The sequence below is a fragment of the Carettochelys insculpta genome, chromosome 2 (genome assembly GCF_033958435.1).
Source record: "Carettochelys insculpta isolate YL-2023 chromosome 2, ASM3395843v1, whole genome shotgun sequence".
In the NCBI taxonomy this organism is placed as follows: Eukaryota; Metazoa; Chordata; order Testudines; family Carettochelyidae; genus Carettochelys; species Carettochelys insculpta.
The window spans coordinates 127,903,641-127,931,469 of NC_134138.1; the positions used below are offsets into that span (position 1 = coordinate 127,903,641).

The following is a 27,829-nucleotide window of genomic DNA, read 5'->3' on the forward strand; positions in this document are numbered from 1 at the left end:
AGGGGAGCCAGGAACCAGGGGTAACCTGGCTCCTGGCTCCCTGGCACTCCTTGGACCCAGGAAACTAATGAGGGCTGCTGCCCTACTCAGTTTCCATGCTCTGCAAGCAGAGGGGAGCCAGGATCCAGGCTGCCGCCTGGTTCCCAACTCCCTGCCACTCCAGGGACCAGGAAACCACTCCTGTCAGGGGCAGCAGCTATTAGTGAGGCTGCCATCCCTGACAGGAGTGGGGGTAAACCGCTCCTGTCAGGGACACCAGTCTGATTCACAGCTGCTGCCCTTGAGAGGAGCAGCTGCCACCCCTGTCAGGAGCAGGATATTGCTCTTGTCAGGAGCAGCAAGAGTCAGGCTGCTGCTGCCCCTAACAGGAGTGGTCTCCTGCTCCCCTCGGGGCAGCAGTCACGTTAACCCAAGACACACACAACTTGATTGCATGTATCTTGAGGTTTTACTGTCCAAATTCAGCAGATTACAGCTTTTAAAATGACCTGTCACATGATGCAGTTCACATAAAGCATTTTTGAGTCATGCATATTCATAAGCCAGTTTTCAGAGTTCCTGGGAGGGGCGTGATGGGAGGTAACATTTTTTTCAAGCATTTAAGAAGTGAGTGATGGAGGCTAGCACTGTGGGCCAGTCATAGGCAGGAGCTGACATTTCAGTAGTAAATGGGAGATGATAGCTATGGTGGGGATAGGGCACAAAGGGGTTTAAAAATGATAAGCAACTTGTCTGCTGTGCTTGAGAAGGAGGGGACGGTCAGTGGAGGGAGGCAAAGGAATACCAGCCAAAGTTACAGGCGAGAAACAATTATTGCAGTAACTTTTTAAATGGATATGAGCCAGGCAAGACTGCATTGGTTATTTTGATAGGGAAGGCTGTATTTCAGAGACGTTACCTAGACAGAATCAACCAGATTTAGACAAAGCCTGGAAGTGAGGCCACAGAGAGAGGTCCTAGTCAAGGATGGCATGCAGTGACAGGCAAGACGGTATTAGAGGAAAGAGGAAGCAGCAGGAGATGATTAAGAGCTCTGTTTTAGCCACAGGGAGGTTGAGCTGATCACAAGGCATCCATAAAGGAGAAGTCAGAGGAATAGGCCAAGATTTTATTTTGGATGGGAAGAGAGAGAGAGGAGAGAGATCTGAGAGTTGTCAATATAGAAAAAATAGTTGAATGTGTGTGGATAAGATTACCGAGAGAGTGGTTCCCTTCTCTTCTCCCTCAGACATCCTACGTCAGAGCTCTGCAGAGTCACACAGGAAGTTGGAGAGGAGAAAGTCCACCCCAGGACTCACTGAATGAGTAATTACAGAGACAGGGGAACTAGGAGAGAACAAAATCACAGCAACCAGTGGCCGATGAGATTTCAAGATAACAACCATGGATGACTCTGTCAGAGGTGGTGGACTAGGTCAGGAGGATAAGGATAGAGAACTGGTTCTGAGATTTGGATAGGAATAGGTCCTTGAAGCCTTTGGCTGAAATGATTTCAGTTGAGTGTAAGGGGTGGAAGATAGATTGGAGAGGGTCTATGATGAAATTAGACTACACCAAACAGAGATAGCAAATTCAATGAGCTTAGAGATGAAAGAAAGATGGGGTTGTAGTTAGAGAAGCAAATGGGATCAAGGGGTGGGTTTTCTGTTTTCAAATGAGTGAAATCAAAGTATGCGTGTTTTGTTAGGGGAAAGCTAGAGGAGATGGGCAGATTATGGAGAAGAGTAAGGCGGGGGTGAGTGTGAGGGAGATCAGGGGATAGGAAGCAATCGGAAAGCAGCAGGTAGAGCTAGTGGGAATACTAGAGGAATAACAAAGGATGAGAGATGAGGAGGATGGGTGCTATGTAGCTCAAGATGGGTGTGATGAGAGATGCAGGTGTGTAGTGATGAACCAGGTTACTCCCCCAGAATATCAGTTTAGCATTTTCTATAATGGTTTTACTTCAAAGCTGAAGTATAAAGCACAGAAACATCAGGCATGAATAGCGAGTTATGAACAAGAAGCTATTTCTACCCATTATATGTCACTAATTTACAAATCGTGTAAGAGACCCTATCCTCCTCAACTCCTTTTAAGGGAAATTGATTTGTAAATATCAGAGGTAAACAACTTTTATACTTTAGTCTCCACCCAAAAGAGAATTTACATTCCCTTCTGTTTATCTAGATATATTTTGGTTCTCCTTTCTCTGTACGACTTAACTGTATGTGTATGTATTTTAACATAACAAATGTGTGCGCATATCTCTTTTCCTTGCTTTGTCAGTACTGTGTTGAGACTTTAAGTATGTGGCTGTTTTTAGGTCATTTTTTTAGTGGCTGGGTGATGCTGATGAACAATGTTGTGGAAAGAACGTGGACTGCTTATTTTCACTTTCGTTCTCAGCTATCTATTTTTACTTCCCTTATAGAGCTGAAGCAGTGCGCCATTGGCCCTGTAAGACTGTCTTTCCTGAAATTTGTTTTGTTTTATTTCAGGTTATCATTGGTCAACTCTATTCTACCCAGAAGCTTGTTATTGAGAGTCCAAAAAACAGAGATAGTGTGATCATCTAGCATCGTTGGACCATCCTCAGCATTCTGTTGTTTTGCACATCAGTTGTACATCAAACATAATGTGTATGCCTCAGTATGAGAAACTGATCTGTCTAGTAAAAGATAAAGCTTTTGAGTTTTGGCAACCAAAACAGTAGAGTTTCTCTTCTCATGGTTCATGCACTCAAATATATTGCTAACCCTGCACTAGTGGGTAATGTATTCCTAATACCCTGTTTGCTAGTACTTAATGTGTAATGAGATCATTTCTTGGCCTTATTCGACAATAAAATTCCATGAACCAGATACTTGTAATCAAATATTTTCTATTCCCAGTGGTATTCTTGCTCACTTAACTAGATTGTGAAGGACAGTAGTTACATTTTAACTAACAACACAGTAGTTAAAAATGGCTTTTTGTACTAACCCCCAATTCATACAGAAATATGCAGCCCACAGTGAATAAAGTGAATATTTGAATTTATAGGAATCTGATTTATATGGATCAGTTTTAAAACAAGGCACTGACACTTTAAATTTCTAAAATGCAATTAACCAAGCGAATTAGAATAGTAGCTGGTCAAAGGATAAGTGGTAGGGAGTGGGTTCAGTGCCACTAAACCTTTTGATAGCATTGTTCACATTAAATATTTCATTCACTAAAGCTGTGTGAAATTTGACAGAAGCCTTTAAATAAAAAAAGATATTTTGTTAAAACTGGGATCTCAACACTTACAAATATCAAAAACTAGACTGTGTTTTCATTTAAATAGCAATTTCATAAATGACAGAGATCACTTGCTAATTTTTATTTTGTTAATAAGAGACCACAGTGTTTCCTGGAAAGCCGACCGGTCTCATCTCACTTCTCAGTTAATAACTCAATAATAGAATTTTAACCTCACATTACTGTGACTTCAGAGCTTTTAAAATGAAATTTCATCAGTATTCCTTATTTTAATGTTTATTGTGTAAACGGCAAATTGCAGTATAAAGGAATAAAGCATATTTTGCCATACAATTTTTTTTATATTTTCCTTACTACGGATACTCGATACTTGCAAAGTTAGATAATTGAGTGTGAATGGTGAGATTGGTATATTTAATTAAGAATTTATACAAATATTTTATCATTTCTGTTGAGGATGTGTAAGTTTTTACGGAAGGGATCAGTGTCTTATGCCTGCTCTGCAGAGACTATCTCCTGAGGTGGAAGACAGTTCAGTCTTTATGCTCATTCAAAACTGGATCCAGGGAAATGCCCAAGGAGGTTGCTTACCACAGTCTAGTCACCTTCACTTACAGTGATGGCACAAAATATAGAAATTTTTAAAAACATCCATTTGGTGAACTTTAAAACAAATATAGCCAACAGCAAACAGACATTACTGACACTTTCTGTAATTATCTGTAGGCCTCATTCAATGCACACATTTGAAAAAGCGAGGGGTTTCTTAAGAGATTCTCCTAAACCACCAACTCTCTAGCTCGCCTTAAGATTTCCTTTTCTTCCAATGTTCCTGAGCTCTGCAGGAGAGAAAATTCTTGAACGCCTATAAAATGTTCTGAATTTTTTATTTGAAAAGTAAATTGCACCATTAAGAGAGCATGCTAAACAAGTTTTTAAAATATGTTTTATTCTGTTCAGTGCTCTGTATTCACTAATATATTTTCCACCAGAATGCACAGAAAAATTAGTCACTATCAAATTTCAACACAATATACAGTGACAGCTTTACATAAAATAGACAGAACTTTAAACTAGAGCAGGGCCTGTAACCTTCATAAAAAAGCTAAAGGTGAAGCTGCATTTATGGAAGCAAAGGATCAAACTTTCTGTTTTAAACTGAAGATAGAGTAGAAAAAGGACAGAAGTAAGCAATAAACGTATTTGTCAGTGATGATTAATTTTGAAGTACTAATTCCCAAAATCTACTCAGTTATAAAATATTCTATTCATAGAATTAACAGCATTTAAAATAGCATTCAGTGAACACTGCAAAGAGAATTCAAAATAAAGTGCCACTACTGTATGTAAGACTATAAACCTTCCTCAACGCTGCTTTTCACATGGAAAGCAGATACTGGAGTTATTTCTCCATTTGTTAGGTATGTAAATATAGCAGATATAGATCACTTTGCTACAGCATTAAGATATTATATTAAAATAGATTTTAAACTAGGCAGAATGCCATGGACCACAGCTTTAAAATAAGGCACTAACTTTAAAAATCTAAAATGCAATTAACCAAGCTAATTAGAACACTAACTGGTAAAAGGACAAGAGGGAAGGAAGGGGGTTCAGTGCCACTAAAACATTTAATAGCATTAAGATGTTCATTTTATGTTTTCTTCAAAAAATTACAGAAGACAGTGATTGTCGGGTTGGTAGTTTTCATTGCTAAAAAAATTATATAAGTGTCTGCTGCTAATTACAATAAAGATACATCTACAGTGTTACTGCAGTCCTTCTAAAGGTATGTCTACACTGCAATTAAAACCTACAGCTGGCCTATGCCAACTTCTTAGGCTCGCAGTGCTCATACAAAGAGGCTGTTTAATTGCATTGGAGATGGTCTGACTTACACTGGAGCCAGGGCTATAGTATCCTGCAAGGGAGGAGGGTCCCTGAGTTAGGGCTGCGGCCCACATTTAACGCTCATTATATACCTGTGACATAGTCATAGCTGGGATGATTTAGTTGGGGTTGGTCCCGCTTTGGGCAGGGGCTTGGGCTAGGTGATCTCCTGCGGTCCCTTCCAGCCCTGGAATTCTATGATTCTGTGACATTTTTACACCACTTAAAAGAGCTTTTTACCCCAAGCTTTCTGAGACAAGTCAGCTGACAGAGGCCAGCTGCAGGTGTCTTAACTGCAGTACAGGCATACCCAAACTCTCAATTATCAGTAAATTTTTCCTCAGCCTGCAAATAATCACTGTAGTCTTAAAAACCTGGTTGTATGTATAATATGCCAACTGAAACTGTTAACAGAGAAGAGGCTTATGTGCACAGAAATGTGTAGTGCAAAGTGGGTTGAGAAGGCTCATTTGGTTTTCTCATTTGAGTAATCAGTAACATAAGAAACAAAGAAGGATTTCTTACCGTATGGGTACATAGCTTAGTTTCAAGGAGACTGTTAATTCCTTAAGCACTAGCCACCTTCAATTATATAAAAAACATATATTAAATAAGGTGCAAAGTTAGGAAATGAAATAATCCAGTACAATGATTACTAGTAAATTGCAACTCGATTAGCGTGCTTAAGGCTATTTCCGAGGGCTGGTATATACAACAAGAATGTCTGTTTCCCCCACTGATGCATTGCATGTGCATAACATTAATGATAGTCTGTGCAAATTTTTACACATGACTGGAACAAGAGATCCATTAATGTTCTCTGTTAATGCATAATGATCATTAGTATTGCATTTGTTGAGATAACATTCTCTGTATATAAAAACTATTGTCAAATGCTATCTGCAAATAATCCTATCAACTGTGGAAAGAAAACGTACTATTATACTTCACTTGTTTCTCTGGAATGATGGCATATGGAAAGCCTAATATACACTACACTACTCATTTAAAAATCTTGATTCTTAATTTTCACTAGTTGCCCATGAAATCATTTACTAGATTTCTGTCTGAGCAATGTAAACAATGTAAGTATGTGAACGTTGACATCAAAAGGCACTCCCAGTGATTTAAATGTAAAATACACTATTCTAAAATTTGTTTCTGATTTACACCAGAGGAAAATGTTAACTCTTAATAATTCCATAATAATTCTTAAAATGACTTAGTAAGATATTAATTTTTTGTAGAATCACAATGAAAGATCATTTGTTGCACACATGTACCTGCAGTTGTCCCTGATCTCAGCAACCTTTGGTGTTATTGATTTGGATATTATGTGACTATGTTATCATGCTCCAAAATTTGGCTCTTTATGCATAACAAAAGGTCAAATAAGAGCTTTAAATAGCAAAATGCAAACAGTATCTTGAAAGAGAGCAGAAGACAATCTTTTAACTGCTCTAATATGAAGAGGGGCAAGCAGTTCTACAATGCTGTTGACAAATGATTAAAAAATCCTACACTTAGAAGATCAATTTTAAAAGGCCTGAAAATATCAAGTGGTATGGCCTTGGTGATGTGAAGCGGACCAGAACTCACATACATTTTCTTTTGAGTGTAAAAATGTTCACAATTCCAGCAAAATGGTACCAATTAATTCTAGCCTAGCCCATGTCATTAACAACATTACTTGTGCTTCTTAACATGTAAGGCACACAGGAGAGTGGTGTTTTTGTAGAAGGCTAGAAACCACCACCACCACATGCCTACAACTCTAACTTTGCAGAAGCACTTCCACTAAACTAATGGCAAGGCAGTCTACTTCACAGGTATGTGGGACAAAACTAAGAAGGAATGGCTAGCTAACAGGTAACCTTTGAAAGTTCCTCTGCTCATTCAACAGGTTTTTAGGGCGGAATCCTGACCTCACTTAAGTCACTGACAAACCATCCGAGCTATGCCTACACTAGCAAGTTTTGCCAACAAAAACCCTGATCGATAAAACTGGTGGAATGCCCACACCCAAAATGCACTGTTGACAAAACACGGCACTTCTGCCAACAACCTTCTGCCTCTCCCAGATGAGGAACAGCAACTTTTGTTGACAAGTTCTGTCGACAAACAAGCTGTGTGGAAGCTCTGTGGGGCCTTCTCGCAACAGACAGCGCATCCAGGACAATGGGCAGCCCTGTCTACTGTGCTTCCAGATGCCTATTTTGTAGATTGGCTCGTGCGTGTGGCCACACTCTGTCGACAGACGTTTTGTTGGGAAATCTCTTCCGATAGTGACTTATGTCGACAGATCACTGTAGTGTAACTGTAACCCCGATGACTAAAATGGTGCAGAATTTCACTCTCAGGCTGAGTGGCAGAGCTTCAAAGCACAAGCATGGCCATACAACCAGTCCATTTACACTGCCACTTCAAAGAGCTCATAGTTCTGAGGGGGGTTGTTTTTCACAGTAAAGTAACATGGCACTGTACACGTGGTCTTTGAGGGAAGTAAATGGTACTGGAAGCAGCATTTGCACTTCCGAGGTCTACCTATCGGATGCTACTGTGCAGCCACACAGAAGAAAGAGGGGAGGAAGGAACCATGCTGCCTGAAGCAGAGGGCTAGCAGGGCAGCTGAATCTCCACAGATCCATTAGTTTAGAGCAGCAACCCTACTGGCCATTCCAGTGGAAGTAGAGAATTCTTTTACTCAGTTGGAATATGCTGCTTTTTCCTCTATACAGAAAGAAAAGGTAGTGGGAAATATGGGCCGTAGTTGCTCAGTCTGAAAGCAAAAGGGAAATAAATCCACTTCCTCCTTAAGCTAAACATACTCCTGTAAAGGAATCTAAAGGACAGATTTGGAACTCTCAAATTTGTACAGTGCTTAGGTACCACCACGTTAGCTAGTGTTTTAGATGTACATAGTAGTGATGAAATATTAGTATTTTAGAGAAAATGCATCTTCCTATTCTACATATCAGCTATGTCTACAGTAGCCTCTGCCTTTTGAAAGGGGGATGCTAATGAGACACTTTGGCAGATGCTGATAAGGTGCTGCCATGAATATGCAGCATCTCGTTAGCATAATGGCAGCTGCAGCGATTTGAAAGTGCTACTTTCAGATTGTGCACTGCCTGTGTAGACGGGGGCCTTTTGAAGTGACCCCCCCCCACTCTTCAAAAGCCCCTTATTCCTATTTGGTTTTAGGAATAAGGGACTTTGGGGGGGGGTCCTTTCAAAAGGCCCCCATCTACATGGGTGGTATGCAATTCAAAAATTGCACTTTTGAATCACTGCGGCTGCCATTATGCTAATGAGGCACTGCATATTCATGGTAGCGCCTCATTAGTATCTGCCAAAGTGTCTCATTAGCATCCCCCTTTCCCAAGACAGGGGCTAGCGTAGACATAGCCATTGTGTTTAAAACAGGATTTATAAATAAGTACTGCAGTTTTATGAGGGAGGAACTGGGTCTTAAATTATGCATTCAAAAGATTACTGTTCTATATCCAGAATAAGAGAACTATGAAGACCTGTGAGGAATTTACAAGACTTCTTTTGAAAAAAATGTATAAAATGTCTATACCATCCTCTGGAAATTCTGCTCACTGGGAACAAGCAAATTTTTTTCTACAGACAAGTATTGAAGGTCTGTCATTATACTGAACTGCAATCAAATACATTCTGTGCTTGGACAGGTGGATTTTTCCTAATAATTCTGCATTACCATTGACATGCACTGATAGCAATTTTCACATACATCAAATAAGTAATCAAATTTTAACTAACAATTATGACCCAGATCATCTCCACTACCTAATTCAATAAACTGGTCCAGGTCCAGCTTCCCCTGAAGTCAACAGGCACATAATCTAGCCATTAGGATTAAGATGGAATGCCCAGGGCCTCCAAAATTAATACTTTAAGGAGGCAGATGTAATTTACATGCAACTTCGGAACATCGACATGACCAAACTATATTTAACTTCACAGTATCTTTCTGAAATTCCTTTCTCACAACTCATGCTCTCTTGATCATATACAATTACAGATATGTTTCCTATTGTGTGTATTTAAATATACCAATAAAGAACAATAATCATTTATGCTGCAAAAAGCAAATTACTTGAACCAAATTAAATGTGTTAGTTTGGTTTCCTTCACAGCCATGCAATTTAATCGAACCCTTTTTTAAACAAAAAGTTCAGCTATACTATGTTTTACAAATGTCTATATGGTATAAACTTTTGGTTATATTTCTTTTTTTAATCATAGAAAATCTTATCTGTATATACTGAAGATCCACAGAACTGGATTTTTTTAAATGTTCTTACAACCTCTATGATTTCATGTTTTCAACTTCTTTTGTGTTTTAGAAAATCTTCACATACCTCAAACAGATGTACTGACATGATACCCTGTAGCTGTGTCTACATTTGGCCAAAATTTCAAAAGGGCCATGCCAATGGCCAAATCAGAGAATACTAATGAAGCACTGAAATGAATATTCAGTGCCTCATTACAATGCTGCCAGTCACAGCACTTCAAAAGTGGCACGTTTCGATCGTGCGCGGCTCATCTATACAGGGCCCTTTTCTAAAGGACCCTGCAAAGATTGAAATCCCTATTCCTATCAGCTGATGAATATTAATAAGCATTTTAAGTTACCCTCTGAATCAGTGATGTTTCACATCCATTATATATGTGACAATGTGAGCTCACCAGCTGTGCAGTCATCCATAGTGCTTCAGGAAACAGTAGATACTTTAAAAAAACAAAACTGTGGGGGCGGGGGGGAACCTCTGGAAACTGATAGGAATAAGTGGAATAAGGGGATTTGGATCCTTGCGGGGTCCTTTCCAAAAGGACCCTGTGTAGATGAGCCGTGTGCGATTGAAATGCAGCACTTTCAAAGTGCCACGGCTGGCAGCATGCTAATGAGGTGCTGAATATTCATTTCAGCGCCTCATTAGTATTCTCCAATTTGGCCATTAGCACGACCCTTTCGAAATTTTGGCCAAGTGCAGATGTAGTCTGTGTCAATATTGATGTTTAAGCAACATTAGACGTCCCCAGATACATTTTGCTTAGCTCCATCATCAGTTTAGGTTGTTAGAAATACTTGATTTTCAATAATACCATCATTCAAGTCTGAGCCTATTATTTATACCAGCAACTCTCTAAGGTCCAGTGAATTCTGTATTGGTGCTAGCACTGAGTATAACTCTGGTTTGACACTGACTTCGGCAAGTCTTGGTCTCTTGCTAGACCTCAGTTACCTCATCTGTGAGAATGCAGAGAATCATGCTGATGCAGTCTTTGAAAAGTGCTTTGCAATCTACAACTGAAAGAAGTGCAACATGATGTCTAGCTGAAAATTGAACATGTGTGACTCAGAGTTCCCATCCTCTTTTTACTTGTAAAAAACACTTCAGCATTTAATATTGAAAAAAGTGTCTTGTCTATTTGTCAAAGCAGGAGAATTTAATTAGCACTGTCATCAAAACTACAGGTAGGTACAAATATACTATCTGTAATTTAAAAAGTACTATTAAATATTAATCAGTTTAGCCCTGGAGAACAGTACTTGTAACATTTTGAGCTTTTAGACTGCTTGACTGGGGGGATGGGAGGCAGGGAGGGGAATTTATTTTAAAGGTGACTTGCAAAAGTACCTAGCTTTATTGACTTGGTGCTGTATGATGGTTAGAGAAAGACAAAAAAGTGTCCAGAGTTCCCCCCGACCCCTTTTTTCTTTTTTTTTAAAGTATGTGGTGTTTTTCCTGAAGCACTATCTGAATGACTGCACAGCTGGTGAGCTCACATTGTCACATATATGATGGATGTAAAAGATCACTAATTCAGAGGATAACTGATTTTTATTCACACTATTTAAATGCTTATTAATATCCACAATTCATTCAGCAACTACTTTTACTTAGGAGTCAGACAATTCCCAATCACTTGGAATCCCAACAAAACCCAGGAAAACAGATAGAGAATGCCTAATTTTCTCTTTCCTTTTTGAAAAAGTAAAAGGTGTGGGGCATTAAGTTAGTGTTCTGGAACATTGTGCCATTTTGGAGCCCAGCTCTGGAAAACTTTGCCAGAGTTTGTTGCATACCACAGTACATTCTGGCCTGCTGTGAGTAATCTTGCCCTGACAGCAAGATTATTGGACAGACCAGCTACTATCTCTACTTACTCTCACATTCTCTGCACCAGCAAAGGCTAGAATAGACCCCTCCTTGTTAGTTTTAAAAAATATCTTCAAGTATTCTTTTAGTGCTGTAATTCACTGAAGAATTGGGCTCTACTTTTAGCATCATACCCCAGCTGTAACAGCATATATTTCAAGTTATAAGAATATGTTTAAGAAACTAAATCAGCTCACATTTTCCCTTACAGTATCCCGTTTATAGCATGTATTTAAAAAAAAAAGGTTAATCATTTGAAGACAATAAACCATTTCACTATTTTCCTTTTTAAAATATATGAACCCAATGCATATTTGGGGAGAGTTCATACTTAACCTGTGAAATTACTGTGGTGATTTCTCTTTGTTTACTTTTATACAACCTACTGTGTATACTCTCAAATGTACTGATCCAAGCAAAAGACAGGTATAACTTTGACCACAGAATGGCTATTTGCATGGAGTCCTCCTTAAGGTGTTTAAATTCTAGTTTATGTTTTGAAAATTACTGTCATTTATTGAGTTAGAAGTCTTAGATACTTCACAGCAAGCTCTTTATTGTGTAATATTTAAAAAGAAAATAACCCTCCACTTTGAAATAATTTGCAACAAGTCAGAAACTAATATGACAAAGCCCTTTTCGTACTATGAAAGCATACCTTTTCTTTTTTGCTATACTTCAGTAAAAGGGAAAACCACCCCACATTTTGAAGTACTGCATTTTAATAATGTAGGTGAAGTTGAGTAATGAAACATTCTCAGTAATTCCTTTGAAAATTGTTGATCTTGTGATGATAAAAAGGTCTAATACACACTAAACATTTAATGTGTGGGTATTTACAATATTGCAGTGCCCTAACACAGGTGAGCCATTATTTACTCCCATGGCTCAGAAGGGATTTAACCATATTTTAGTCATTATCCTCAATGCCGTTTACAGACCTGTGAAGTCCAAGGTTATAATGTGATTCACAAACAAAGCCTGGCCCTGTCTACACTGCAAAATCAAGCAGTGATTTAATCTTTATGGGGCACTATCACATTGTAATTGAGTTAGCTACCCATACTGTACACATGCCGTTCAGCATCCAGTTGTATAAATTACAACTCCATGCTCTTAACCATTATGTATCAGTCTTGTAACAAAATGTAAAAAGTTGTACTTGTCCACACTACTTATCTTGCTACACCATCTTAAATATTAGCAAATGGTGTCTCTTGCAAATTTGTCCTGAAAAAGGACACTTAGAACATGTGCTTTCACATAAGTATGGTTAGGAATATAGCTTGAAGAGGGTTGAAAGAAACCATTCAATTTCAGTCATTAGGGAGGACTGTGGAAAACTAAGACTGGACTTTACTTCCTAAGTCCATTCCACAGGTAAACATCCCTAACAAAAATATTTACCCATGCCAAATTGTATAAAGATCTATGTAACAACTGGCTATCACAGCACTGAAAACTTGACACCTGTGTAACGTAATCAGGTCAACCTAACTCCCGCTGTAGACACAGCAAGGTTGGCACTATAATAGTTCTATCAACCTCTAATGCTTCTCAAAAGGTGTGGATTTACTACAGCACAGAAACTCCTTCCGTCACTGTAGTGCCCAACATGCTACCACTAGCCACATGTGGCTATTTGGCTGGTTGAGTGGGGCTAGTTGGCTTGAACAGTAAATATAATTTCAGAATAATATGGCTAGTTTGGTTCAGAACTGGTTGGACACCATGGCTGCAGTGTCTACACTGTAATGCTGTAATTGTAGCGGTGCTGCTGTCATATCTGAGACATATATATAGTCTGTGGCTATCCTACATTCCCCTTTTGGAAGGGGAATGCAAATACAACTGATCGGACATCTAAATGAAGTGCTGATTTACATATGGCACACCTTATTTGCATAATGGCAGCCACTCACTGTTTATGCGAGAAAAAAAACAAGCAGTTTAGATGGGGTTCATTCAAAAGGAAAACCAACTTTTGAAAGCACCCTTCTTCCTCATGTCTGCATTTCTGAAAGGCTGCATTTGCATTCTTCACAGCTATACCCTTAGAAAGACCATCACTATCTTAAATTTCTCGATCACTAACAGGAAAAAGCAGTGTGTGTGTGTGTGTGTTAGACAAGACTCTATTTAACAAACATTTGCCAGGACTACATATAAACTTTATCAAACAAGGCTGTGGTAGGTGGAACTGCATTAAACACTGAACAATATTAACATCCACTAATTTACATAGAAAGGAAGATATTTTCTAGCATTTAGGGCCTTCAAAAATTATGGACACCATGAAATTAAAAGGAGTGGAAAGCTGCTGTCATACCATGATGTTTCTGGAAGGAAAGGAAAGGATTAGGCCCCTCATTTGAACGTGTTAAGATTACTGACTGAATTTAAGCCTTCAACATTCCTCCAGGTCGGGGGGCGGGGGGGGGGGGGGGAGTCCTTGCCTTGCCCTTAGATGATTGAGTAGCCTCAGGGACTAGTCACATGAGTGAGGTTAAACATAACAATGTCATACTGTGTCAGACCATTAGTCCACCTAACCCATTATTTTCCTGTGTTTTGACAGCAACCAATCCCCAGATACTTCAGAGAGTATGAAAACAGGCAGTCACTGAGTGATCTGTCCTGTCATCCACTCCCAGGTTCTGGCCATCCTCTCCCAGCTTCTGGCAGAGACTAGTGACTTGCAAAGCACAGGATGGCACCGCTGACGTTCTTGATTATAGCCACAAATTGACATGTTCCCTGTGATTTTTGGCATCCACATGTTTGCAGGATCAAGACTTAAAGAGTTAGGGAGGTTGGGAACTGGCCCTCACCCTCTCAAAAAAAGAGTTGGATGTTCTAAAAACCATAACAACCCAGATTTTGCCCACATCTGCCCCATCAAGGAAGAGTCTGCCTATCCATAAACGGGAAAGTACTCGCATTATCGTCAGTCCAAAGAAAAATGCATATGCATAGCATAGTCGAGTGGATTTAAAAGTTCTCTCCTTAAATTAAGTGTATTAAATAAGACTTCATATAAGGCACCATCTTCATGTTAGAGAAAAATATTTAAAAAAAAAAAACAAAGAGCTCTTATTTCCAAGTGTCTTTAACCAACTGTGAAGAGAAATCTCTGTGGAGGCAAACTGCTGGCTTCTTGTGGTCCTTTAGAGTTAATTTCCTTTACAAAAATAGTGAGCTTAACAATACCGGAAACAACAGGTCAGACCGAGTTTTCTCTTTTACTTTAAGGCTCGACGGTAGGAGGCCCCCTGGATCAGTTAGCTCCAAGTAAAAACAGAAAAAAGGCCCTAATCGAGTGGAAGGCTCAGGGGAGCGGGGACGCCCCGGGGAAGTGGTACTGAGTTGTTCCTGGGTGCAAGCTGGGACGTTGCGGGGGGTGCACCCGCTGAAGCTCGGCTTGGCACGTGTTTGCCGCCTGCGTTCCAGGACAGGCCATCCACAGCGGCCTGCTTGTTACCACACCCAGCGGCGGGTTCGGCGCAGCGGGTGCTTGGCCCCCGACTCCCTGCAGGGCGTCGGCTGGGCAGCGGCGTGTGGGCCCCAAGCTCGGCTCTGAGGAGGGCGAGGCTCTTGCGCCCGCCCGGGCTGAGCTGAGGGCGGCGCTCAGTAGAGGAAGCCGGGGGGCTCGCCCGGGGCGCTGTCTGTGCTGGGAGGCGCGGGGAGCCCGCCGGGGGCGGGGCGGCAGCAGCGCAGAGTGTAGTTGCGGCCCCCGTTGTTGTCCCAGTACTCGCCCTGCGGGCTGCGGTAGCAGAGGGCGAAGTGCACAGCGGCGCCCTCCTGCAGGCCGGGCGGGGTGCACAGGCTGAAGTGGAAGCGCTCGGCGGGGGGGTCGCTGCCCGCGGAGCCCGCCAGGGGCACGGCCGCGGCGTCCAGGAAGGAGAGCCACTCGTTGAACGTGTAGCGCACCGTCACCTCCTTGGGACCGGGGCCGCTCAGCACCCGCACGGTGCCCCGCACGTCCAGCGCCGCCGCGGGGCTGCCCAGCCGCTCCAGGCACACCCGCTCCCGCCGCAGCCGCTCGGCCGCCGCCTGCTCGCTGGCGGGCTGGAAGTCGGGCAGCAGCTGCAGCGGAGGCTGAGCAGGCGGCGGCGGCGGGCGGGCCCCGCAGGCCAGGCCGAGCGCGGCGCTCACCTCCCCCAGGCGGGAGAGCACAGCGGGCGGCACCTGCGGCTCCTCCGCCGCGCTGAAGTGCTTCACGCTGGCCAGGCGCAGCCCCAGCGAGTCGGCGAACTGCACCCGCTTCTTGCACTTGGTGCAGCAGTCGCCGCTGCCCGCCGGCGCCGACGGGAAGAGCCGGGCGGCAGCCAGGCTGGGGCTAGCGGGCAGCGACAGGGACCGCCCGCCGTGGCGGCGCAGCTCCAGCAGCAGCTCCTCATCCTCCGGCGGGGGAGCGGCTCCGGCCCCCTCCTGCAGAGGCGCCGCCGCCTCCCCCGCTTGCTCCGCCGAGCTGCCTCGCCAGGGGCCCCGCGGGAGCCGCCGGGCCGTCCCCTCTTGCTGGCGGCCCCCGAAAGGCGCGAGCACTTGCTCCAAGCCCAGCAGCCCGGAGTCCCGGCCTTCCATAGCACATCGCCGCCTCGCCCAGGGAGGCGCCGCGGCTGCCCGACCCCCCTCTCCCGGAGCTAGCCCTGGCTCAGGCGGCGGGGTCGCTTTATCCCCCTCGGCCTGGCAGCGGAGACATGCGGGGGGCGGCCGTGGGCTACCGGTGGCAGGGCCGGGGGTGGGCCCTCGGGAGAGATCCGGCCAGCTCCAGGGGGCAGAGCGCGGCCCCTAGCGCCGCGGGCAGGCGGGCGAAAGTTTCCACGCGTTGAGTGTTTGGCCGAACACGCCCCCCCGCGGAGGGAGGCGCTGCCCGCCCGCGGCTTCCTACACGCCCCTCGCGGGGGGCGGGGTGGCCCGGCCGTCCGCTCGGCAGCGGCTGCGGGAGGCGTCGGAAAGCGGTGTGGAGAAGAGAGCCGAGCCAAGGCTGTGCAGGGCTCTGCGATGGCGTGCGAGCAACCTGGAGTGCTCCCCACCCCGTGCGGCAGTCCTCCTTCCCGCAGTGCTCTAGGCCAGGGGTGAGCAAACTTTTTACAACCAGCCCCACTTTTCCTCCCTGCGATTAGCGGTGCTTCCCCTCCTCCCCCCCAGCCTGTTTTAAGTAGTCCAACCCCACAGAAAATGTGGTTATGTTCCTGTGAAAAACTTTATACATGTGGCATATCAAAACTCTATGAATCCCTGTATAAATGTGAATACACAGACATAAAAACAGTAACGGATTTCAACATTTTTAATGAGGCGGGTAAGTCCGAGATCCAGCAGCCAATCGGGCTGCGTCCCCTGTAGGAAATGTCATGCCCCCACCCCTCCCAAGGAGCCCGCCCCCTACTTTGCACATCCCTGCTCTAAGCCAGGGCATGTGTATCCTTGGTATATGCAGAGGTCTTTCAGCAAGTACATCTACTCTAGCTATTAAGCTAGTTTTGCAACAGTAGTAGTAGTAGTAGTAGTAGGCATCCTTCAGTCTGCATCAACTATGGCTCGCGCCCTTTAAAGTTTCAATTGAGGACTTCATTTACAGCGTCTGTTGTGACTATGAAGACCCACACGAGAGTGACAGTCCTTGCTGCATCTCTTGCAGATGTAGTGGGTCTCTGGCAAGTCCTTATTGTGCTTTCTGTGCCCTCGCTTCTCCTCTGCTAGCTGTCTGATCCTCATCTCGCCCTTCTGAAGGCCCTTGTGTAACCCCTGCCTCCATCCGCTGCTGTCATCTGCTACTTCTTCCCAGTTGTCCAGCTCGATGTCTGCCTCTCTGAGGTCTCTCTTGCAGACATCTTTGTAGCGCAACTGGGAGCGTCCGGGAGGTCTTTTGCCAGAGGCTAGCTCACCATACAGGATGTCTTTTGGAATCCTTCCATCATTCATCCTGTGGACATGGCCAAGCCAGCAGAGTCGACGCCTGAGGAGGGTGTGCATGATTGGGATTCCAGCTTGCTCAAGGATGGCAGTGTTGGTCACTCTGTCCTTCCATGATATTCCAAGGATGTGCCTGAGGCAGCGCAAGTGGAAGACGTTCAGCCTCTCTTCCTGGCGGGCATACAGGGTCCAAGTCTCGCTGCCATAAAGGAAGGTGCTGAGGATGCAGGCTCTGTAGACTTGCATTTTGGTGTGAGTGTACAGCTTGTTGTTATTCCACACTCTCTTGCTGAGTCGGGACAGAGTTGTGGCTGCTTTTCCAATCCTCCTATTTAGCTCAGTGTCCAACGACAGGGTGTCAGTGATGGTGGACCCGAGGTAAACAAACTCTTGGACAACCTCTAACGTATAGTTGTCAATGCTGATTGATGGGGATTCAGCAACATCCTGACCGAGTACGTTTGTCTTCTTTAGGCTGATGGTAAGCCCAAAGTCCTTGCACGCTTTGGAGAACTGAAACAGCAGTTTTGGAAGCTGGTCTTCTGTGTGAGACACTACAGCAGCATCGTCTGAGAACAGCATGTCTCCGATGAGGACTTCCCGCACCTTAGACTTAAATTTCAGCCTTGCAAGGTTAAACAGTTTCCCATCAGATCTTGTGTGCAGCAAGATGCCCTCCGTTGAAGATCCAAAGGCATGCTTCAGGAGGAGTGCGAAGAAGATCCCGAACAATGTCGGAGCAAGCACACATCCTTGTTTGACGCCGCTCCTGATTCTGAAAGCATCTGATAATACGCCGTCATATTGGATGGTTCCTCTCATGTCTTTGTGGAACGACTGGATCATCTTGAGTAACCGTGGAGGACAGCCTATCTTGTGGAGCAGTTTGAACAGACCATCCCTGCTGACCAAGTCAAAGGCTTTAGTCAGGTCGATGAAGGCTATGTAGAGTGGCTTTCTCTGCTCCCTGCACTTCTCCTGCAGCTGCCTTAGAGAGAAGACCATGTCAACAGTAGACCTCTCTGCGCGGACTCCGCACTGCAATTCGGGGTACACCCTCTCAGCAATCTTCTGGAGTCTGCCAAGGATGACACAAGCAAACAGTTTACCAGTGACGCTTAGGAGGGAGATTCCACGGTAGTTGTTGCAGTCGCTTCTGTCTCCTTTGTTCTTATACAACGTTACAATGTTAGCGTCGCGCATATCCTGTGGAACCTCACCCTCTTTCCAGCACAGGCACAGTAGCTCATGTAGGGGTTCCAGGAGTGTGTCCACGGCACATTTGATTACCTCTGGTGGTATACCATCCTGACCAGGGGCCTTTCCTGCTGCAATGCTGTCGATGGCTCTCTTCAGTTCATTCACAGTCGGTTCTTGATCCAGTTTATCCATTACTGGTAGGAGCTTGATGACATCGAGGGCTGCGTCAACCACAACGTTCTGGCATGAGTACAGCTCAGAGTAGTGCTCAACCCAGCGCTCCATCTGTTTGGCTTTGTCAGCAATGACTTCACCAGATTTGGATTTCAGAGGTGCCATCTTGTTCTGGGTGGGTCCTAATGCCTTCCTCATACCCTCGTACATTCCTCTGAGATTACCAAAGTCAGCACAGGTCTGGATGCTGTTGCATAGCTGGAGCCCGTGGTTGTTGGCACAGCACCTGGCTGTCTGCTGTACTGTTCTTCTGGCCTCTCTAAGTGCTTCCTGGGTACTCTGGCTTGGTGAGCATTTGTACTCCAGGAGTGCAGAGCACTTCTTTTCAATGACTGGAATCATCTCATCGGAGTTAGCTTCGAACCAGTCGTTCGTGTTTCTAGCTCTTCTTCCAAACACCGACAAGGCCGTGTTGTAAACTGTATTCCTCAGATGTTGCCATTTGGATGTCGCATCGGCGCCCCTAGGGCCGCTGTGCAGATTTTCCTGGAGGGTCTCTCTGAACTTTTCAGCTTTCTCCGAGTTTGCCGTCTTTCTGGTGTCAATGCGGGGCCTTCCAGCAGGTTTAGAGCGGTACAGCTTCTTGGGTCTCAGCTTGAGCTTGGAGCAAACTAGCGAGTGATCTGTATCACAGTCAGCACTATGATAGCTGCGTGTCAGAAGGACATTTTTGAGGTTATTACGCCTAGTGATGACCACGTCTAGTTGATGCCAGTGCTTCGAGCTCGGGTGTCTCCACGACACTCTGTGCTGTGGCTTCGTTTGGAAGAATGTGTTTGTGATGCACAGATTGTGGTACGTGCACAGTTCAAGGAGACGCTGTTCATTGTCATTCATTTTTCCCACACCGAAGTGTCCTAAGCAGGAAGGCCATGAGGCCCAATCAGCTCCAACTCTTGCATTGAAGTCACCCAAGATGTACAGTTGTTCACGAGCAGGTATTTGCGCTACAGCAGCACTAAGCACGTCGTAGAACTTGTCTTTTACTTCTGGTGTGGCATACAGGGTTGGAGCATAAGCACTGATCAGGTGGACAGGACCGGCGCAAGTTTGAAGCGTGATCCGAAGAAGTCTTTCTAATCCGCCCATGACTAAATCAACCATTTGTAGAAGGGTGTTTCTGACAGCAAAGCCAACACCATGCTCTCTCGGTTCTTCTTGGGCTTTACCCTGCCAGAAAAAGGTGTAGTCCTTTTCCTTTAGAGATCCCGAATCTGCGAGTCGCGTCTCTTGCAGTGCAGCGATATCAACTCTGAGCCTCTTCAGTTCCTCATTGATGACAGTGGTCTTGCGGGTGTCACTGATGGCCTGAAGATCTTCAGTCAAGCCGGTCAGCATGGTCCGCACATTCCAGCAAGCAAGCGTAAATTGTTGATGTTTCTCATTTCTTGTTGATTTTCTTATTGGTTTGCCTGGTGCCCAAATTTCAGTCACTTGTCAGGTTCAGGAACCTTAAGCCTCACGCACCCAGCGAGGCAGGTGAACTGTGGCGGGACAGTACCCTATTGGCTGGGGGCTGCCCAGCTTGAGGCGGGCGGTGACTGTCCAGTGAGATGCGAGGATCTCTCCCACCATCGAAGGCAACCCCTGGCACTCGTTCTCTATGCCAATCGAGCAAGAGCTTATAACTGGTATCTGTTGCCTCCCGTGTTGATGCAACGCTGTTCAGCGATGCCAGAGTACCTCTCCAAGCGCGAGCCTGGGCACTTATTATGGAGACTCTGGGCTGCCCAGACACCAGTGTCCCCCTCTCGGCTTTACTGATGTAGTCCAAAGGAGAGGATAACCTCCACATCTGGTACCAGCTCAGCTGCAGGAGTTGCCGGGACAGTGCCAGAAGTTGACACCGAACCGCCTTCGGACTCCACTCCAGATTTTCTGTCAGGGTTTACTCCCTTAGCCTTTCTCCTTCCCAGGATAACCCACAAGGCAGTGGGGTGTGGAGAATGTGGTTAAGGATCCAACTACTTCACACCTCCCTGTTACCACGAGTCACCATAGCTCCCTGCAGAGCAATGACCTCATATCCCCAGGACCCTCCTCCCCACCTTTCACTGCCCCTCCCCCCCAGCTACCATCACCATAGGACCCTCCCCAACCCACTACCCCCATCTGCTCCCATGTCCTCCCTCCTCACTGCACTGGCCCCTCTCCCCTCAGCTGCTCTCAGCGCCCCCTAGTTTTACAACAGGGTGCATAAAAATCCCTAGTGAAGTCAGTCCAGACAAATACTTCATACAACAGCTCATTTATTACCACTGTTTCTTAAACTATGTTTGGTGGAACTCTGGTGTTCTGTGAACAACTCACAGGTGTGCTGCGAGCATCTGACACTTTTTAAGTACAGTGTTATTTCTTTGATTCGATACCACCTGAATATATCATTTCGGTTTTGCTATATATGTTGCTGTTTGTTTGTTTGTCTTTTGAAGAAGATTTTCATTGGTGTACCTCATAACAAATATTAGCATTTGGTGTTCTGTGATCTCAAAAAGTTTAAGAAACACTGGTCTATACCACATATATAGATACACACACCCTGAAATGTAAATACAATATTTATTTGCCATTTGCTAAATTTTACAATGATATGGTAAAGTAAGTAATTTTTCAGTAACAGTGTTGCCATACTTTCATATTAGTGTATCTGATTTTGTAACTAAATAGTTTTTAAGTGAGGTTAAATTTGAGGGTACTCAAGAAAAATAAGCCTCCTGAAAAGGACATAGAAAGCTGGAAAGGTTCAGAGTTGCTGCCCTTGGCTATTGCTTGTATATAACCAGGGCACAGTGGTCCATGCTACCAGGTCTCTCCCTGGGGCAACCCATCCCATTCCAGGCCCCACCTTTACTCTTCCCCTTCGTCAAGCCCCACCTCTCCCTGCTTCCAGGGGACAGTCTTCCTTGAAGGCCCCCTCCCCCTGTGCTATGTGACCTGGGGGATTACCGGTGGCATGGCATGGGGCAGCAGCAGCAGGGATTTGGCCTCCTGCATTCACTGTGGCAGTGGGAGCAGGAGCCATCCAGCAGCCTGCTCTGCCCAACCAGCTCCTAGCCAAGTCACTCTGCTCCACTTCAGTGTATTGGCTGGAAGTAGAGCAAACAACACCCTTCTCCCCAGCATACTTCATTCTGCTTCCCCAGGCCAGCATTGCTTGGAACCCAGAGGCTAACCTGCATATGGGGAATTTTCCTCATTCATAGGGTGGTTGGGACATATATTGTGGAGCCCCCACCAAGGCATGGGACTTGGGGAAGCTGCCCCAAACTGTCCTATTAACGGGATGGCTCCACATGCTATTGACACGTAGAGCCACTCATTTTAATGCATCTGCCCATAGGCAGAGTAGAACCTGGGACCTCAGGGCAGGAGCCACTGCAGTTTGAGCTATAAGAGAGCTCTCTCTCAGCTCAGGCTATAGAAGAGACTTGTTCTTTCTCTTTGTGTGTGAGTTACATTAAGATAATAGTTATTTAATTTTCTCAGTAATCTGATTCCCTTTGTACAGGTTGAACCTCTGTGGCCTGGCACCCTTGTTCTTGCAGGACAAGAAAATTGGCTGGACCAGGGGAGGTCCATATTGTCTAGCACATTACCAACACTTCCATGGCTTATTGGGCTCTTAGAAGACATTTAGGGGTAAATTACAACTAAATGAAAGAACAGAACACTGAGAGCCAGGACTGGGGGCTGTAAACAAACTTTATGGGACCATGGGAAACTTGGCCAAACCCATGATAACTGGTTGTACGGATGACTAAAATCATGCCTGTTTACAGATATTGCTGGATGAGAGACTGCCAGATTAGAGAGGTTCAATCCCTAACTTCTATCTGTTATCAGCTCCTACTAGTAGGTAGTTTTGGAACATGCAACACAAAAACTATTTCGCAATCTACTCTTATGTGTTGCAAAGGAACTGGTTCAGAGAATAACTCGGAAAACATATGATCACTGTTGCTCAGGAGACAACTGTTTGACTACCGTGATTAGAATGGCCATCAGCAATGGACAACATGGTACCACATTAGCATGGAGGTTTTGTCTTCTAAAAGCTGATAAACTATTAAAAATAGGCTGATGGCCAAAGCAAAATTACCAGAACCAGGACTAGGGGAAATTTAGTTACATTACAGATTTATATCACTGTACTACTTGTTTAACTACAGCATAGTTACACCATTTAAAATGTATCTAATTCACACATAGCTTTACATCCTGATCCTGAAGACACTTTCACACATGCTGAACTTTTTACACTTAAGCAGTCCCTTTGAAGTCAATGGAACAACTCGTACATAGCGCTAAGCACATATGTAAATGCTTGCAGAATTGCGGGCATAATCCATGTCATCTGTCTGAAGGCCATTCAGAAACACTGTACAGTAAACTCTCTTTTAACCGGTATTCAACCTACCAGAATTCTCAAACAACCAGCACCAGGTGCCATCTTGGCACCTAGTCTTCCTCCTCCAGGGGGTTATGCTGCTTGCAGCCACCTACCTGTCCCACTCCTCTCCCTTCCATTGGTCACATGAGCCGTGTCTACACGTGCACACTACTTCGAAGTAGCGGCACGAACTTCGAAATAGCGCCCGTCACGGCTACACGCGCCAGGCGCTATTTCGAAGTTAACTTCGACGTTAGGCGGCAAGACGTCAAAGTCACTAACCCCATGAGGGGATAGGAATAGCACCCTACTTCGACGTTCAACGTCGAAGTAGGGACCGTGTAGTCGTTGCGCGTCCCGCAACTTCGAAATAGCGGGGTCCTCCATGGCGGCCATCAGCTGAGGGGTTGAGAGATGCTCTCTCTCGAGCCCCTGCGGGGCTCTATGGTCACCGTGGGCAGCAGCCCTTAGCCCAGAGCTTCTGGGTGCTGCTGCGGCAGCTGGGGATCCATGCTGCAGGCACAGGGTCTGCAACCAGTTGTAGGCTCTGTGTATCTTGTGTTGTTTAGTGCAACTGTGTCTGGGAGCGGCCCTTTAAGGGAGCGGCTTGCTGTTGAGTCCGCCCTGTGACCGTGTCTGCAGCTGTGCCTGGCACCCTTATTTCGATGTGTGCTACTTTGGCGTGTAGACGTTCCCTCGCAGCGCCTATTTCGATGTGGTGCCGCGCAACGTCGAAGCTGAACATCGACGTTGCCAGCCCTGGAGGACGTGTAGACGTTACTCATCGAAATAGCCTATTTCGATGTTGGCTTCACGTGTAGACGTAGCCATGGAGAGCAGAATCCAACCACCTCCTGGGGAGAGGCCTGTGCCTGGCAGCCCCTGGCGATGGGCTATGCCTGAGCCAGCAGCCTGTGACAAGGCAGCCCAGCCAGGGAGCAGTACTATGTTATCTGAGCAGTGTAGGCTACTCTGGCTGGTGTGGCACCCCAGAAACTCCCATGAGCGTCCCCGAGCACATGGCTACACTGAAGCTGTAGGCAGCTGGAGAACAGAGCGCTGACCTCAGAGGAGGGGAAGTCCCACCATTTGGGGCAGGTGCTGCAGGAGTGTCACGGTGAGGCCCCGCCACAGGCCGCACAGGTGGAGGTGCCAGTGAAGGAGAAGGGCAACACAGTGGTGCATCTGGCGGCAGAAGGAGCTACCACACCAGTCAAGCTGTGAGCAGGAGTTGCTTCTGTCCTGCCATGAGGTAGAGAAGAAGGAGCTGAGTGAGACCACCATGCTATAGCAGGAGTGGGACGAGAGCCCCTGCAGCCAGGCATGGAGCTGCATCAGGGATCGGGGGAAGACACCTCTTCACCATCCAGCAAATTTGAATGTCCGGCAACCTCCTGGTGCTGGAGGTAGCATATATGAAAGAGCAAAACAGAAGTCACAAGACCTGAACAACATATGGTTAAATAATAAAAGAGAATATTACAATTCTTGGATGTTATACATATATTCACTATGGCCAGTTCAACATAGCTTCTATAAAGCTAAATTTGTGCTGATTTACTATGTTAGAATTCTCTGAAAAAGAAGTGTAAATTGAAATGTTTGAATTTTCAACCAGCTCGTGACAAAGTCTCTCAAGAGAGGGAGACTTTTTCTAGGAAAAATCACAGGATAAAGGAAAAAAATCCTATTGCAATGTTGCCAATTCTATGTTTGATGTTTTTTTCTTAAAATTCCAACTTCTGGAGTCAGGAGGTAATGTCAGACCCCTAGCTTTTATTTTTAAACAAAAGTAATTTTCTAGATAAGGTTGTGGGGAAAAATTCTAAACCATTATCTTTAAAGGTTCAAAATAATGAAAAGCAAATAAAAAGATCCCCAAATGATCATATATTTTTAAATCTCATGATTTAAGGCAATCTTATAATTTTTGAGGTCTGGATTCATGATTTTGAACACCAAGTGTTGGTAATATTGTATTGTGGAGTAACTAATATGAGTAAAGGCAAATTAATAGAGGCTGGGAAGCTAATGGTGGACTCAAAGAACAATTTTATCACAATAATGCTATTTAATACTTACAATGATTATGTGTCAATTTAAAATTTTGTACTGAATAACCGAATACTGAGAATACCATTGTGAATCAAAAAGCATTATTCTATTTTTAGAGATGGTAAGATATACAAAAATACTGAGACTCACAGATTTAGGTGCCCAAATTTGTCTTTTAGGTTCCACTGTAATCCAGAAAACTCTTGCCAAACCTTGAACCATCCATTATGCCGAATACTAGGGATCTTGATTTTTCATTCGTCATTCATTCTTCAAATATGTCCAAATAGTTGTAGCTTCCGTTTTATAACCTTCTGCAGCAGGTTCTCTTTCGGCTGTATCTTCCTATATAATTCCTCATTGGTGACCTTCTGCATCCATCCTATTCTCAAAATCTTTCTATAACAACTCCTTTTGAACGCCAGTAATCTTCTTTTCGAATCTTTCGTTATCACCCATGTCTCACATCTGTACAACGTTTTCAAGACGCCCAGCTTCATTCTTAAGCTAATTGCTTTGCTTTTCCAGATCTTATCCATCACCGTCAAACTCACTTTTGCTAGGCTAGTCGCTATTTCCTTCTTACAGTCTAGATCATACAAAAAGCCAGATATGTGAACTTCTCTACTTTTTCTAGTTCAATACCATCCACACTGATCTTCCTATTTTCTTATCTCTAGATACCATTGTTTTTGTTTTATCAATGTTCATAATCAGTCCGTACCACTTCCCTTCTTCATTTAACACTTCGCTAGCTTCTCCACATCTTCCTCAATGATAACTATATCATCCACGAACCTCAAGTTGTTAATTCTTTTCCCGGGCACAGATATCCCTTCTACCTCTTCCTTGATCTTGTCCATTGTTCTCTCCAGATGTACGATTTGCTGCACTACATATTATTTAATATGTTTTTTATTGAGTAGGTAGGGGAAGGAGCAGTGAAATTTGCTGATGACACAAAACTATTTAGGTTTAATAAAAACAGAGAGGATTGTAAGAAAAAACTCCAGAAAAATCTAACCAAACACAGGCTAGCATAACAGCAGCTGAATTTTTATTTTGATAAAACCAGAGTAATGCATATTGAAATGAATAATCTATATGCCTCCTAATAATATCCCAGGACTGTACTAAATTGCTCTGTGAAGAGGATTGCCATTCATAAAAATTCTGTGTGAGCAGTAAGGTAGTAGGAATTAATATTCAATCAAAATAATTTAAAGTACTTAATCAGGTTATTATGGACATACTGGGAATTTAAGAATTTTGAGGGCTAGGAAAGTTGTTTGATAGTATTCACAAAGCAAGTGGAGTTTGAACTCTAGGTCTAGCCATTATGTCCTCAGCAGGTATAAATTGTCATAGCTGCTAGAATTATGAAGATTTGCCCAGATGCCTTTAATATGTTTTCCATTCAAAATATTTCCAAATGGACACTTTGAAATAAAAGTTTTAAAAGTGATAATTCACAAATATTAATCATTCAAGAGCATAAACAGATCTGAGTAACATTTTTTCTAAGCATAATTATTCATCAGATGATTTTTGTAAAATCTTAAATTCAGCTGGAACTTTTTTTCACGAGGCAAGGTTTATTTTCGTCTATTATATGAATGTGCTTGACAGGAAATAACAATGAGGGTTGCATTATGAAATCTGAGGGGAAGAAGATTAATGCACAGGACTGAGCGTCAAGTTATCTTGGGTCCATTCCTGCCTCTGGTACAGACTTTGAGCAAGTCATTTATCTGGCAGTGCCCCCATTCTCCACTTGTAACATGGCAATAGCAAGACTTCCTTTGTCTGTTTATGCGCCAACCCCAAAATGCTTAGTTACATACTTAACTTGAAACATTTGAGTATAATTAGGAAATGGCTAGTATTTATCTTTAGAGTGCAAGCATGTCAGGGCAGGAACCATCTCATATTAGCTGTGTCTACACGTGCACGCTACTTCGAAGTAGCGGCACTAACTTCGAAATAGCGCCCGTCGCGGCTACACGCGTCGGGCGCTATTTCGAAGTTAACTTTGACGTTAGGCGGCGAGACGTCGAAGTCACTAACCTCATGAGGGGATCGGAATACCGCCCTACTTCGACGTTCAACGTCGAAGTAGGGACAGTGTAGACGATCCGCGTCCCGCAACGTCGAAATTGCCGGGTCCTCCATGGCGGCCATCAGCTGGGGGGTTGAGAGATGCTCTCTCCAGCCCCTCAGCTCACTGGTGGCCGTGTGGAGCGGCCCCTTAAAGGTCCCCTCCCCCTCCCTGCCTCTGCAGGAAGCTGAGGGAATGTGCAGGCTGCAGCCTGCACACGCGGCCAGCCTGCACCACCCTCAGCCCCTGAGAGCTGCGATGGCTGCCCGGCAGCCCCCCCAGCGCCCCCAGGGGACGCCCCCAAGGGGAGCCAGGGCAGCCAGCCCAGCCAGAGGGCCAGCCAGGCTGGGAAGCGGCAGCGAGTCCCCTCCTGGACGGAGGCCGAGCTGCGGGACCTGCTGGGGCTCTGGAGCGAGGAGGAGGTGCTCCAGGTAATGGGGAGCAAGAGGCGGAACGCAGATGCGTTCACTCAGCTGGCCGACGGCCTGGCTGCCCGGGGTCACCCTGCCCGCACTCCTGACCACGTTAGGAGTAAGGTGAAGGAGCTGCGGCAGGGTTACGCCCGGGCCCAGGATGCGGCCAGCCGATCTGGGGCCGCCCCCGTCACATGCCCCGTTTACAGGG

The 27,829-nt window shown here is 44.8% G+C and overlaps 3 protein-coding genes across 7 annotated transcripts in view; 2 read left to right on the forward strand and 1 right to left on the reverse strand.

Annotated features, from left to right (window-relative positions):
• LYRM4 (LYR motif containing 4) overlaps positions 1 to 2,843 on the forward strand; it is a 151,366-nt gene extending 148,523 nt beyond the window's left edge. For all 5 annotated transcript variants that reach the window (XM_074987725.1, XM_074987724.1, XM_074987728.1 and 2 more), the window contains one exon: positions 2,481 to 2,843. In XM_074987725.1, coding sequence (XP_074843826.1) covers positions 2,481 to 2,558 — 78 coding nt within the window. In that variant the 3' untranslated portion in view covers positions 2,559 to 2,843. The remainder of the gene's footprint in view (positions 1 to 2,480) is intronic.
• A 5,622-nt stretch (positions 2,844 to 8,465) lies between these two features.
• Positions 8,466 to 16,121, reverse strand: PPP1R3G (protein phosphatase 1 regulatory subunit 3G). Its single transcript, XM_074987729.1, has one exon. The coding sequence runs from the start codon at positions 15,891 to 15,893 to the stop codon at positions 14,937 to 14,939; it is 957 nt and encodes a 318-aa protein (XP_074843830.1). The 5' UTR covers positions 15,894 to 16,121; the 3' UTR covers positions 8,466 to 14,936.
• A 158-nt stretch (positions 16,122 to 16,279) lies between these two features.
• Positions 16,280 to 27,829, forward strand: part of RPP40 (ribonuclease P/MRP subunit p40) — a 67,649-nt gene continuing 56,099 nt past the window's right edge. Inside the window, exon 1 of the mRNA XM_074985923.1 lies at positions 16,280 to 16,387. The gene's annotated coding sequence lies outside the window, so the exon portion shown is untranslated. The remainder of the gene's footprint in view (positions 16,388 to 27,829) is intronic.

Bases quoted from the DNA above. Each gene is read 5' to 3' on its own strand.
- PPP1R3G (XM_074987729.1), bottom strand. From the start codon at position 15,893: ATGGAAGGCCGGGACTCCGGGCTGCTGGGCTTGGAGCAAGTGCTCGCG.